Below are 12694 nucleotides of genomic sequence, written 5' to 3'. Positions count from 1 at the left end.
AAGAATAAAGCAAAGATGTCCATCATCACCATAATTATCTAACATACTGCTAGAAATGCTGACTTTTTCAAAAAAGACAAGAAAAAGAAATTTGGAGAAATAACACAGCAAACAAAATGATCAATTTTTGAAGATGTTAAATTTTACTTAAAGAACTCTAGACAGTCAACTAAAAATAATTTAGATAATTAGAATATAAAATCTAAAGTAACAGAATATAAAATAAGCCCATAAATCTTCAGCATTTTTGTGTATTATCAACAAAACCTATCAGGAAGAGATAGGAGAAATTCTGCTTTAAATATCTACTAAATGTATAAAATACCTGGGAGTCCATCTGCTAGGACAAACACAGGAACCAGAGAAATACACACAAAAATAGCAATCTCAACACAAATATAGAACTAAGTAATTTGGAGAAATATCCATTGCTCAAGTATTTGATGATCTAGTGTAATAAAAATGATAATACTGACTAAACTAATCTGCTTATTCAACGTCATACCAAATTATCAAAGGGTTACTTTACAGAATTAGAACAAAATAAGATCAAAGGTCGTTTAAATTTAAAAAATGAAATTCATCCGAACAAACAAAAGGTCAAGAATCTTAAGGGAAATGATATTTTTAAAAAACATAAAAAAAGAAAAAGGCCTACTATTACCAGATCTCAAATTATACTGCAAAGCAGAAAACATCAAAATAGCATTATAGTGGTTAAGAAATAAAGAAGTTGGTCAGTAGAAGAGATTAGGTACACATCAGATAGAAGCAAATCAACACAGTAACTTCCTATCTGACAAACCCAAAGATCCCAGGATTATGAATTCACTAGTCAACCAAAATTGGAAGTAGGAAGGCAGGGCAAGATGGTGGAGTGGCTGGAGGAGCTGAAGGAGTCTGTGGCAATGACATGGGCCAAGGAGGGCCAGGCTCACTTCTTCCAGTCATCTGGATGGGGCCTTCAGATTACCCTGACCAGCTTTTATGAAGATGGAGGGAATGAAGATCATTTCACTTTCCTAGCCAGCGCCCAGTTCAGTGTCCAGATGCACAGCTCCCAGTAACAACAGGGTGACATCATTCAAAGACCTTGTTCATGCCCAAGAAGATGATGAAGATGAAGAGGGTCAAAGGTTTTACACTAGAGGCTCAAAAAGGAGTGAACAATAGATTGTTGGCCCCCCAAGAAAAGCCCTAATGAGTTGGTGGAAGATCTGTTCAAGGGTACCAAGGAACATAGTTGTTAACTGAATGGACAACAACCTTAACGAGACTAGCAAACCAAAACCATTTGCAGGGGGCAGCCTCAGAATAGGAGTAGACAGTGCCTGCCTATGTAGCAGGAGAAAGATGACAAACTTCTGGCCAAGATGTGCATATCATATTGAAGCTCTGGAGGAGCTGAGTCAGCATAAACAATGGTGAATGGAGAAGCTACCAAGACCCATCTAACATCATTTTCTGGAGTCTATCTGCAGAAGTGAAGCATTTACAGAAGTATAAAGGTTATCACATGGAGGACAAGTCAACTTGGACATGGAAGAGTATCAAGATGAGGACTTTTTAAAGCCCATGGAAACGTTTAAAGCTTTCATTGACCAGGGGCCAGAAACTGGGCAACGCTACCCCGCAACCACTGAACACAAGCTCTCCAACCCAGTAAGCAGAAAATGATGATAAAGCCAATTGCTCCATCACAATTGATAAGTCAGAGCTCACAACCAACCTCCAAATCTGGCTTGCTGATGGAGGGAAACTGGTATAGAAATTTAATCTTCATCACAGGATCAGCAATATCCAGCTTTTCACTGTCAGCACTCAGTCAATAATGGCGGCCACGAGCTTTGTCCTTATGACCACCTTTCCAAAAAGAACTGGCTAAAGAGAACCAGACTTTGAAGGAGGCCAATCTGCTCAAAGCTGTTATTGTTCATTGGTTAATATAATACCTATCCTCTCCTCCCTTACCACACCCCGGATTTGCTCTTTTTCCTCTTATTTCCATCCACAGCTATCTGCTGCATGCATGCAATCTGCCCTACTCGTGTACTGTGCTGTGCAGTGTCACATCTCCCCTTAGCTCTGGCTTCTTAGATCTTAGTTGGACATTTTGTTTTATCTTTAGCTGCATTTATTGGGTTTTTGTGATGATCAATGAACTTTTTTAAAAACTTAATTAAAAATAAGCAAAAATTTTTTTTAAAATGTGGAAGGCAGTTTCGCAGAAACAAGTTATGGATCAAAATGTCACATTATATGTTAAGATAAGCTCCAAACAGGTACATAACTTAAACATAAAGGATGACATTAAAGAAAAATTAGAGGATCAGGGAAGAAATTACCTTTCTGATCCATGGATAGGGAAGAGTTCATGATCAAACAAGGAAAGAGAATAACATGAAAAAATTAAAGTGGATAATTTTGATTATGTAAAAGTAATAAGTTTTTGTACAAATAAAGCCAAAAGACCTAAAATTAGGAGGGATGCAGGTAACTTGAGGGGGAGGGGTTGAAGCAAGTTTCTCTTATAAAGGTTTACTATCCAAGATATATAAGGAACTGATTAAAATTTATAAGAACCATTCCCCAACTAACAACTGGTCCTAGGATATAAACAGGCAATTTTCAAAAGAATAAATATTTCTAAGGTAATAATAGGCATAAGAAAAATACTACAAATCATTCGTGGGAAAGGCAAATTAAAACATTCTGAGGTTCCATCTTACATGTTTGAGTGTGACAAAGCTGACAAAAATGGTAAATGATAAATACTAGAGAAACTGTGGAGAGACCAGCACATCAGTACATTGCTGGTGAAGCAGTGAACTCATCCAGCAATTCTGAAAAGCAGTTTGGAACTATGTTCCAAAAGATATTAAACTGTATGTATCTTTTGACCTAGTGATACCATTACTAGGCTTACATCTGAAAGAGATCAAAGATAGACAAAAAGAACCCTTGCTTATAAAAACATTTTTATATTTATTATATCCATTTGCAGCATCAAAGAACAGGAAACAAAAGGGGCACCCCTCAATATCTAGATACGAATATGATGAAATACTATTGTACCTAAAAATAATGAAAAAACTAGCTTGAGTCAGTGAAACCTGAAAACTTGTACGAACTGATGCAGAGTGAAGTGAGCAGAACTGGGAGAACACTTTATACGATAAAATTCTTGTAAAAACAAACAATTTTGTAGAGGGGTAGACCAGCGGAATAGGTCAGATACTCATAAGACAATAGTCAATGAATATAGCAATCTACTCTTTGATAAATCCAAGGACCCCAGCTTCACAACAATGCAAGGACCTAAAAAATTCCCAATGGACTCTTGAAGCAAAATGCCTTCCACATCCAGAGAAAGAACTATGGAATTGGATCACATAATGAAGGAGGCCATTTTCTCTTGTGTTCTGTGTTTTTTTTTTTTATGGTTTCTCCCATTCATTTTAATTCTTCTATGCAGCATGACTAAAGTGAAAATGTATTTAATAAGAATGTATGTGTAGAATCTACGTAAGATTACACGCCATCTTGGGGAGGGAGAGGAGAAGGAGGGGGAAAAGTGGAAGTGATTGTAGAAAACTGCAAACAAATAAATTAATTAAAAAAACATTTTGAAAGATAAGAATTATGATCAACACAATGACCATTTATTTTAGAGTACTGCTGATGAAGCATGATATGCTTCCTGAATGAGAGATGATGGATTTGGGGTACAGAATGAGATATTATTTTTTGGACATGGCCAATGCAAAAAATTGTTTTTTCTTGACTATGCTTCTTTGCAACAAGAGTTTTCCCCCCAGTGTTGGGGGGTGAAGTAGGGCAGAAGGGAAGGAGAAAAATTAATTTCTGTTAATTGAAAAAAATTTAACTTAAAAAGATAAGAAAAAGAAATGGAGTAAATAGGAAAAAGAGTAAACAAAATTTTTACCTTTTGAAAATATGATTTGCTTAAAGAATCAACAAAAAAACTAATTGAAATAACTTCTGCAAAGTAGAAAGACATGATAAACCTACATAAATCATCATCATTTTTATATGTCAGCAACAAAACTTAGCAGGGAGAAATAGAAAGAGAAATACTTAAATTAATTATACACTTTATAAAACACTTGGAAGTCTATTTGCTAAGACACACACAGAAACTATATAAATAAAACTACAAACACTTATGGGAATAAAGACAGATTTATCAATTGCTCATGAGTGGGTCGAGCCAATATACTACCTAATTTGATTTTCTTATTCAGAGACACACAAATCAACCTACTAAAAGATTACTTTATAGAGCTACAAAAATAATAACAAAATCATCCTGAAGAGCAAAAGGTTAAGATTCTCAGGGAAACAATGAAACAAAGGAGAAAAGAAATATCTAGCAGTAATGTATCTTAAATTATACTACAAATATAATACTACACATATGTACACATACATACATATATATATATATATACATATATATATATATATATATATATATATATATATATATATATATATATATATATATATATATACACCCTACAAATGATCAAAACGATTTGGTACTAGTTAAGAAATGGAGAGGTTGATTAGTGGAATAGATTAGGTACACAACATACAGAAATAAATTAATTCAGCAGCCTACTGCTTGAAAAACCCAAAGACATCAACTAGTGGGTTAAAAATTCATTATTCAACAAAAACTGCTGGGAAAATTGGATATTAACTGGACAGAAACACACCACAATACATACTAAGATAAGGTCCAACTGGATACATGGACTAGATAAAAAAGAGGAACAAGGGACATAATACCTTTTTCAATTATGAATAGGGGAACAAGTCCATAGCAAAGGATAGAGAGCATCATAGGAGCTAAAATAGACATTCTGTTTATGTAAAATCAAAAAGTTTCTGCATAAATAAAATCAATAGTTAAAATTAGAAGGGAAACAGTTAACTGAAGAAAGAAAATCTTTGTAACATGTTCCTTTGATAAAAAAAAAAGAAAAAAGACCTGATATCTAATATACCTAAGGAACTGATTCAAATACCTAGGAACAACAGTCATTTCCCTCATAACTAGTAAGTGCCACTGCTGGTATTTGAACTTAGGTCTTCTGATGTGTACTGTAAAAGACAGGCACACAAATACACTGTTGAACTGGTTCAGGAGCTGTGAACTGGTTCAATCTTTCTTGACATTTAGAATTATGTAAGAAAAGCCACTAAACTGCTCATGCTCTTTGTGCCAGCAATCGCACTACTAGGCATATACTCCCAAGGAAGTCAAAGCCAGAAAAATGGCTCAACACATACCAAAATACTTATAGCAGTGCTTTTTAGCAAAGAACAGGAAATAAAACAACAATTTGAGGATGGTTGAAAAAAACATGGCAAATGAATGGAATGGAATACTGTCATGAAGAAATGACAGATATGAATAATTGAAGATTTGCTTGAATTAGTATGGGTTAAAATAAATAGAATCAAAAGGGCAATATATGCAATAAAAAAGCATTTATTAAGCAGTTACCATATGCAAAGAACTGTGGATACAAATAGAAAAGTAAGACAGTCTTTCTTTCAAGGAGGTTATATTTTAATGGGAGAGATAATATATATGGATGGTTTCAGCTGTAAGCCAGATATAAAGGTCCCATCCATGGTCCTTAGGGTACAGCAACAAAACAGATGGTGATAGTCCTTTAATGTCATTTCCACTGATAAAATCATATCAGTTGCTGATGTGGAACCATATGATAGTATTTGAGAAAATAACGCTGACTATAGCAAAATAAATGAAAAGGTCACAAAAGTAAACCAAACTCTGAGTAATTGAAAAAATAATGGCCTAGAGAACATATAATAAAACATACATCCTTCTTTACAGCAAAGGAGTAAGACTACCAGGGTAAAATGCAGTGTCAGGTGGTTTTGCTTAATTGTTTTGCTTTTTTCAATTTAGAGGGAGAATATTTCAAGATACAACTATAATGTAAAAAGCTTCAATAATTTTTTTAATTTATTAGAAGAAATATTATTAAATATTTATTATCAGGAATTAGAGCAAAGATAAATAAGGGAAAATTTAGGGGGAAAATACATGAATGAAACTGATATCAAAAGGAAAATGAGACAGAACAAAAAATTAATATAAAGAGTCTGCCCAGAAACTCTAAAGTTTAGTAGAAGGAGAAGACATTGAAAATCATAAACGAAATATAACAATAAATGAGATGGAACCCTGCAAATAAATGAGCTTGCATAAGTTATATTAAAAAATTTTAGAGAAAAATTTGTCAGTGTAATTATAATCATCTCTTTGATAGAGAAGGCTAGGCTTCTATTAATGGAGAAAAGTGACTTCAGATTTTTATAAAAGCATTGATGAAAATATAATTCCCTTTTAAAATCATCCAATTTCCCTTTCTTTAGTTTTAGAGTCATCAAGCAAGTTTATGATCTTAATTGGATTTACCAAAGTGGGTTTCCTCTAGTGAAAAGGGAATATGCTGATTTAGTCATATAAGCATGGTTCATTTCACTAAAAGTTGATAAAGAGATAACCTAGTTCACAAATCAAACTTCCTGCTTATTCATGCAGCATAAGTAACTTCATTTACAACTAACCTAGGGATTCTTAACCCTTTTTGTCATAGACTTCTTTGTTAGTCCAGGGAAGTCTATGGACACTTCTCAGAATTATGTTTTTAAATGCATAAAATAAAATACATAGGATTACAAAAGAAACCAATTATAGTCAAATACATTTATCAAAATATTTTTGAAGGTTCACAGATCCCAGATTAATAATCCTTGGCTTAACCAATTCTGGATGAATTAACAAAGACTTCTTAGCCTATAAAAAGAAAAAAAAATGAAATCTTAGAGGAGTCACCAACATCTCAAGGTCTAAAGAATTACACAGGAGAATGAATGTTTGATGATATTTTAATAAAAGAATATTTAAAAATATTATTTTGAAAACATTTTCACAACACTGGACAAAATAAAAAAAATAGATATAGTAGAAAATAACAATATTATCACAAATGATATTCTACAGTATTGATAGTGCCCTCTTTTCCCCAAGCACTTCTTACATGCAAAATGGGAGTCAAAGCTGATACTCAACACTATGGTGGGCACAAAAATCCTATTTTTGTCCTCTCTACAAATATTCTAAAAGCAGAGAATACTGACAAACCCATGCACTTCTGTATGTTTCAAGAAATATGGGATGCTCAAAGAGATAGATGAAATGCTAATAGACATATCTATAGAAAATAAGCCGCAGAGAAAAGCACAAAACTGTACTGATAACTCTTAAAATGATAAATATAATAGAAATATGAATGATTAAGCAAATTTCCTTCCACTACTAGAGGATGTGGAACAGATTTTATTTTAAGGTTATAGCCACAACGTATCAAACAATATGGAAAGAAAAAGACTAAAAATGTTCATTTCAATTCAAATCTGTTTTCAAACTGTAATGATAATACTTATATTTTAGAATTAGTTTTTATTTTTCACCTGTGTTTTTGGCATTGTGGAGATAAAGCCTGACAAGAGCTGCCTCTTCCCTCACACCATAGAATTTCTCTGAGTATCAAAAATATAGTACGGCATTTACTTTGTTCTTTTTCTCCAGCAGGATCTTTTCTTCAGCTCTTGGTATTTTCGGGTACAGTCTGTCCTGTTTCTAGTACAGAACTCCTACTCAACAACTCCTACTCAACGAATTGCTTCTAAATGTGCCATTGCAAACTTATGTGTCCTCCTTTCTCTATCAAAGTATTCAAAGTCTTGGAGGTGGAAATGGGCAGCTAACTGGTTTGCCATTTTCTTCAAGGCAAGAAAGGCTACAACAATTTGGAAAGCAAGGAAGATGGTGAAGACAATGTTAAGGGCTCGTTCCAGGGGCTGGATTGTCAGGCCTTCATTAAAGAGCAAGAAGAGAATGAGGGGCAACTGTAGCAGAAGGCTCAAGAGCCAGAAGCCAGCCAGCTCAGGAACCTGCAAAAGTAAAAACATTGTTATCAAGAACTTCATTCTTTTAATAAGGCTATAACTAAAATGAGTCAATGAGTACTTATTTAGAATCTACTCTGGGGCTGGCCCTGTTAGGCAACATGGAGGATAAAAGTAGTAAAGATAGGGAACTTGTCCTAAAGGAATGTACAATTCATTTGGGAAGATAAAACTAAGGAAATTAAACAATTTGAGAAGAGCTCAAAATAGCATAAAAGTTAAAACAAATGTACATCCAATATTAATAGAATCACAAAGAGGAAATACTATAGCAGGAAAAGCAATAGATTTAATAAAGGCCTTGCTGTTTATACTTTGGTCATTTAGCCTGAGCCTCAGTTTCCTCAGTAATAAATGTTGATAATAATACTTCATAGGGCTTTTGTAAGGATCAAATAAGTTATTTTATGTAGATGACTATGTATCACTTAAACTGTTTTATAAATGTCCAATTGTTTTTTATGGGATAGGAAGTATTTATTAAGATTGAGCTGAAGTATAATCTATACATATATAACCTGGGAAAAACTGATGAGAGTTTTTTTCCCTTCCTTTTTAGACTCAGGTTCCAAAGATTCCATTTGGGGTAGAAATAATGTTTTATTGGCAAAGTGGAAAGTCTAATTGCATTCAAATACAGCAAGTGATAATAAGACTAATGGTATGAAACAGGATCTTACCTTCTCCTGTAAGTTGCCCATATATCCTAAATACAACCGGATGACCTCGATTAAGGTTATTAGTATAATGACGGTGACTAGAATGAATTTATAATAATCAGGCAAGATGGGATACTGCAGACAAAGCCAAAGAGAGAACACGTTACTATTATTTCACATCATCCTAGCAGTGATGCTACAGCTGACTCAGGAGCCCAGGACATCCCAGGCTAGAATAAAGGATGCAGACTTTTGTCTTGTTGACAGTGCAATAATATAAGAGAAATGTATGAGAAAGTTAGGCGCCTGTAAGCAATCAGATTTTATACTCACCTTCAGATGGAGCATGATGATACTACACACCCACCAAAATGGAAAGAAGTAAATGTTGAAATAAAGAGACATCTGTAATGCCAAACTGGAGACTATTTCATTATCTGCAGGAGAAAGGAAGGAAAAAGGAGCAAAAAACAAACAAAAAACCCAACCCTTAACCATACTATTTCAGAGATGTCCTTTCTGCTCCTCAAAATCCACATTATTAGAAGAACTGGAGCTATGATATTTTTTAATTCAAATTTTGTGCTAATTTAGAACCACTACCAGAAGAAGGAATAGTGGCCTTAATATTAATTAAATAAATATATATTAAGCGTCAGCTATATAAAAAACACTGGGTTCAATTCTAGAGACTGGCTATTTTTGGTGATTAGGAAGCGAATAATAGTATAGTATATCATCACTTTGTAATTACTGTCTGTTGGGTCTTTCCCTGTTCATGCAGGCAATATGTGGCCTCAAAGTATAACAGATAATTATGATTAATTTTATTGCAGCTTTTGGGGAGGAGAAATGTACACATCATTGGATTCAATATCTCCATAACACAATTGCCATGACTGCCATAGTGTTGTAAGGACCATACCAATCATAAGTTTGCTCTGCCAAGAAATTACTAGTCACTAGAGATTATGATGCAGTATGTTTTTCATTTGTGTAAACAGAAAGTCCTAAAGGAGGCAACACAGATCCTATGAATTCAAGTACAAAGTTAGCCAAGTTCCAAAATAATGAGGCCAAATTTCATATGCAAAAAGTATATATTTTGAAATAATCCATATTCTTTAGTTGTTTAACATTCCAAAGGTTTAAAAATTTTTAAATAAAATATTACCCCTCTACTATATCTCTATGGATTTGAGGGTGGGGTTTGCAGGACAGAAGATTTTATTCATCATTCTAGTGGTATAAGGAACCCCCTGTGAGGAAATTTCCTCTTCCAATGCTAGGTCAGCACCTGAACTTCAGGGTAATGTTTACAGAGTTTCCTGGGGCACTGAGAGTTTAGGACAAGGTTGGGGAACCTGAAGTCTCAAGGCCACTCGTGGTCTTCCAGGTGTGGCCTTCGGTGTGGCCTTTGACGGAGTCCAAGTTTTTTACAGAACAAATTCTTTTATTAAGTGGATTTCTTCTATGACGTGTAGATTCAGTCAAAGGGTCACACTTGAGGACCTAGAGAGCCACACGTGGCCTCAAGGCTGCAGGTTCCCCACCCCTGGTTTAGGATGGTGACTTTCCTCAGGTCACAAAGCAAGTATTTGTCAAAGGTAGGACTTGGACCCAGGTCTTCCTGATTCTAAGTCTGGCTCCATGTCCTCTACACCACAGTGGATTTCCACAGGGGAACTTTTTAAATAATTGTCAACAACATATTAAAATAAGCAACTACATTTCTATTCTTAACAATAAAAATATTTTTCAAACTTCAGTCCTTGAAAAAAATTCATATATTAATGACATTAATTGCCTTAAGATGTTAAACCTATTGAGAGATAAATCAACCAGCCTGTCTAATCCTTTCTAGGACCTGCATGGTAGTTGCTAGGATGGATATACATGGGGCTAAAAATCTCTAATGATAAAAATTGAGTATAGAGTTAAAAAAATCAAATATTGATTTCTTCAGGAACAGAAAGCAGAAAACGGTACAAAGTGTTGCTTTCTAGTTAAAATAAAGCATCCTAAGGTCTTAAATAGAGCTGAGATGATGCTGAAAACACCAGTTTCAGGGTTGGAAGGGAGGTGCCAGGCACCCAGAGAGAGTCATGAGTTCGAATTCTGCCTCAGCAACAGTGACCTTGGGCAAGGCACTGAACTCTGTGTGCCTCAGTTTCCCCACTGTCAAATGACCTGGAGAAGGAAATGGCAGAGCCCTGCAGCACCTTTGCCAAGAAGGAAGCTGAGGCCAGAGGAGACCTCAAGACTCCGGACCTCCGGGCTCGAGGCCCCCTTGGGAACTTGACCTCTGCGCTCCTCCCCTCCCCCACACCAGGCACCCCAAGATTTGCGTGAAAATAAGGAGAGCCACCAGAAACACATTTTTTTTTTCAGAAAAGCACAGCTTTTTGAGATGTTCGATTTTTTTCCTTTCTTTTCTCTTTTTTGGGGCTCATACCTATGATTTAATATTTATTAAATATTTATTATTTAGGGAGCTTCCTCTGGGGATTTGTGTTCACGCAACTAGTTGGTCATTTCTAGTCTCAGAAAAGAGGTAGCGAGACAGCAGAGCGCGCCGGGCGCTCAGCTTGAACTTGAACTTGAACTTAGCCCTCTTCGCCCTCCCCCCTTCAGGCCCAGAGGCGTTACAGCTGCCATCGGGCACCATTAATTAATCGATGACTTGCCAGATCGATTCACTCCTGTCCCAGTAAGGGGGCCTCAGTCAGTCCCAAACCCCGTCATCGGAGATCGGGGAAGGGTTCTGGAGGGAAGGACCCCCTCCTCCCCCGCCCCGTCAGAGCCCGCTGAAGACCGAGCCGCCATGTTCAGTGTGGGCACGACCCCAACGTCATTTCCCGCCCCCTTCTGCCCGCGCACGCCCTCAGCCCCTTCTCCTAAGGCCCTTGCCACTCACAGAAGTTGAGGCTGGATTCTGGATTGGTTCGGTTTGTGTCGGTAAACACGGTTCGGCTAAAGTTCATCAGCCGCTGCCGGACCGGAAAGGGCAGCTCCATGGCTTCTCTCCACGGGTCCCGAAACCCACCGAAGCCTCAGCTCCCCTTGGAGCCCGGCCTCCCTTCCCCCACCCCAACAGGCGGCGGTTCCTATGGCAACCCTGGCGGGGCGGGGCCACAGGCTGGGCCCGGGCGCCTGCGCGCTTGGGGACCACCCTCCCGCGGAGGCCCAATGGAGGAGGTCTGTGTGCCCAGCGTTAGCTGTACCTGAGAGGCGGCCTAGACCTACGTCTTTGTTTTACAGATAGGGAAACTGAGGTCCGGAGACGTGATCCCCTGCCCCACATGCAGGCCCTAAGAGGCCCGGGCCGAAGCCAGTTTCTCTCCCTCACTAAATATCCCCTGTTCAGTCCGGCGGGGGCCCCGCACCCCGTCACAGCCTCGGAAAGACCCGGATGTCAGGCCTTGGAAAATACCCCCAGGGCCGAGCCAGAGCCCGGGGATCCTCCAGGAGAGGCCTGGCACCCTGGGCGGGGCTCTGTAACACCGGCGTGAACCCAGCGCTAGAACCCGAGTCCTGGCATTGGGGAGGGAGGCGGGAGGGCTGCAGTCCGGCTCGTACGTGCGCCCGGCCCGCTCCGGGCCCTGGGGGTGGCGGTCATGCGGACAGCCCGGCCGCGTCCCAGCGCTGACACCCGCTGCCCCTGCGGGCCCGAGGAGGGGGCCCGCTTCCGCGTGCGCCCCCCGAAGGCTCAGGGAGCCCGCCGGATCAGAACCCAGGCCGGCTGTCCTCCCAAGGCTGTCGGTGTTCCGGTGGGAACAGCAAGGGTTAGGCTTGCTCCGCGTGCTGAGGTGGAACAGGACTTACTCGTGGCCAAAATTTTATTGTCACTCTTTGGAGGCCGCTGTCAGATTTTTCTATGTATTGGAAATATTGCCTATCATGATACTGTATCAGCCTAGATAGGGTGAATTGTAACGCTACTCTAAAACGTTTCGGTGTAATGAACGCTTTAGTACTCTGCTGAAACCCCTTTTAAA

The 12694-nt window shown here is 38.0% G+C and overlaps 1 protein-coding gene and 1 pseudogene across 1 annotated transcript; one reads left to right on the top strand and one right to left on the bottom strand.

Annotated features, from left to right (window-relative positions):
• The first annotated feature begins 866 nt into the window (after positions 1 to 866).
• LOC140520954 (NSFL1 cofactor p47 pseudogene) lies at positions 867 to 2210 on the top strand (annotated as a pseudogene).
• Positions 2211 to 6936: 4726 nt separating this feature from the next.
• On the bottom strand, positions 6937 to 11814 carry TMEM17 (transmembrane protein 17). Its single transcript, XM_072635446.1, has 4 exons — positions 11614 to 11814; positions 9030 to 9133; positions 8718 to 8831; positions 6937 to 8022 (listed from the first exon to the last, which is right to left on the bottom strand). Exons 1-4 carry the CDS (start codon positions 11711 to 11713, stop codon positions 7741 to 7743), a joined length of 600 nt encoding a protein of 199 aa, XP_072491547.1. The 5' UTR covers positions 11714 to 11814; the 3' UTR covers positions 6937 to 7740.
• Positions 11815 to 12694: the final 880 nt, after the last annotated feature.

This window comes from Notamacropus eugenii, chromosome 1 (assembly GCF_028372415.1).
Source record: "Notamacropus eugenii isolate mMacEug1 chromosome 1, mMacEug1.pri_v2, whole genome shotgun sequence".
In the NCBI taxonomy this organism is placed as follows: domain Eukaryota; kingdom Metazoa; phylum Chordata; class Mammalia; order Diprotodontia; family Macropodidae; genus Notamacropus; species Notamacropus eugenii.
Note: the sequence above shows the minus strand (reverse complement) of the source record. Positions and strands in the feature narration are given on the sequence as shown.

Bases quoted from the DNA above. Each gene is read 5' to 3' on its own strand.
- TMEM17 (XM_072635446.1), bottom strand. From the start codon at position 11,713: ATGGAGCTGCCCTTTCCGGTCCGGCAGCGGCTGATGAACTTTAGCCGA. The intron at 9,134-11,613 runs GTGAGTGGCAAG...TTTCTCCTGCAG, and splicing joins AGAATCCAGCCTCAACTTCT to ATAATGAAATAGTCTCCAGT. The intron at 8,023-8,717 runs GTAAGATCCTGT...TTACTTTTGCAG, and splicing joins TGGGCAACTTACAGGAGAAG to GTTCCTGAGCTGGCTGGCTT.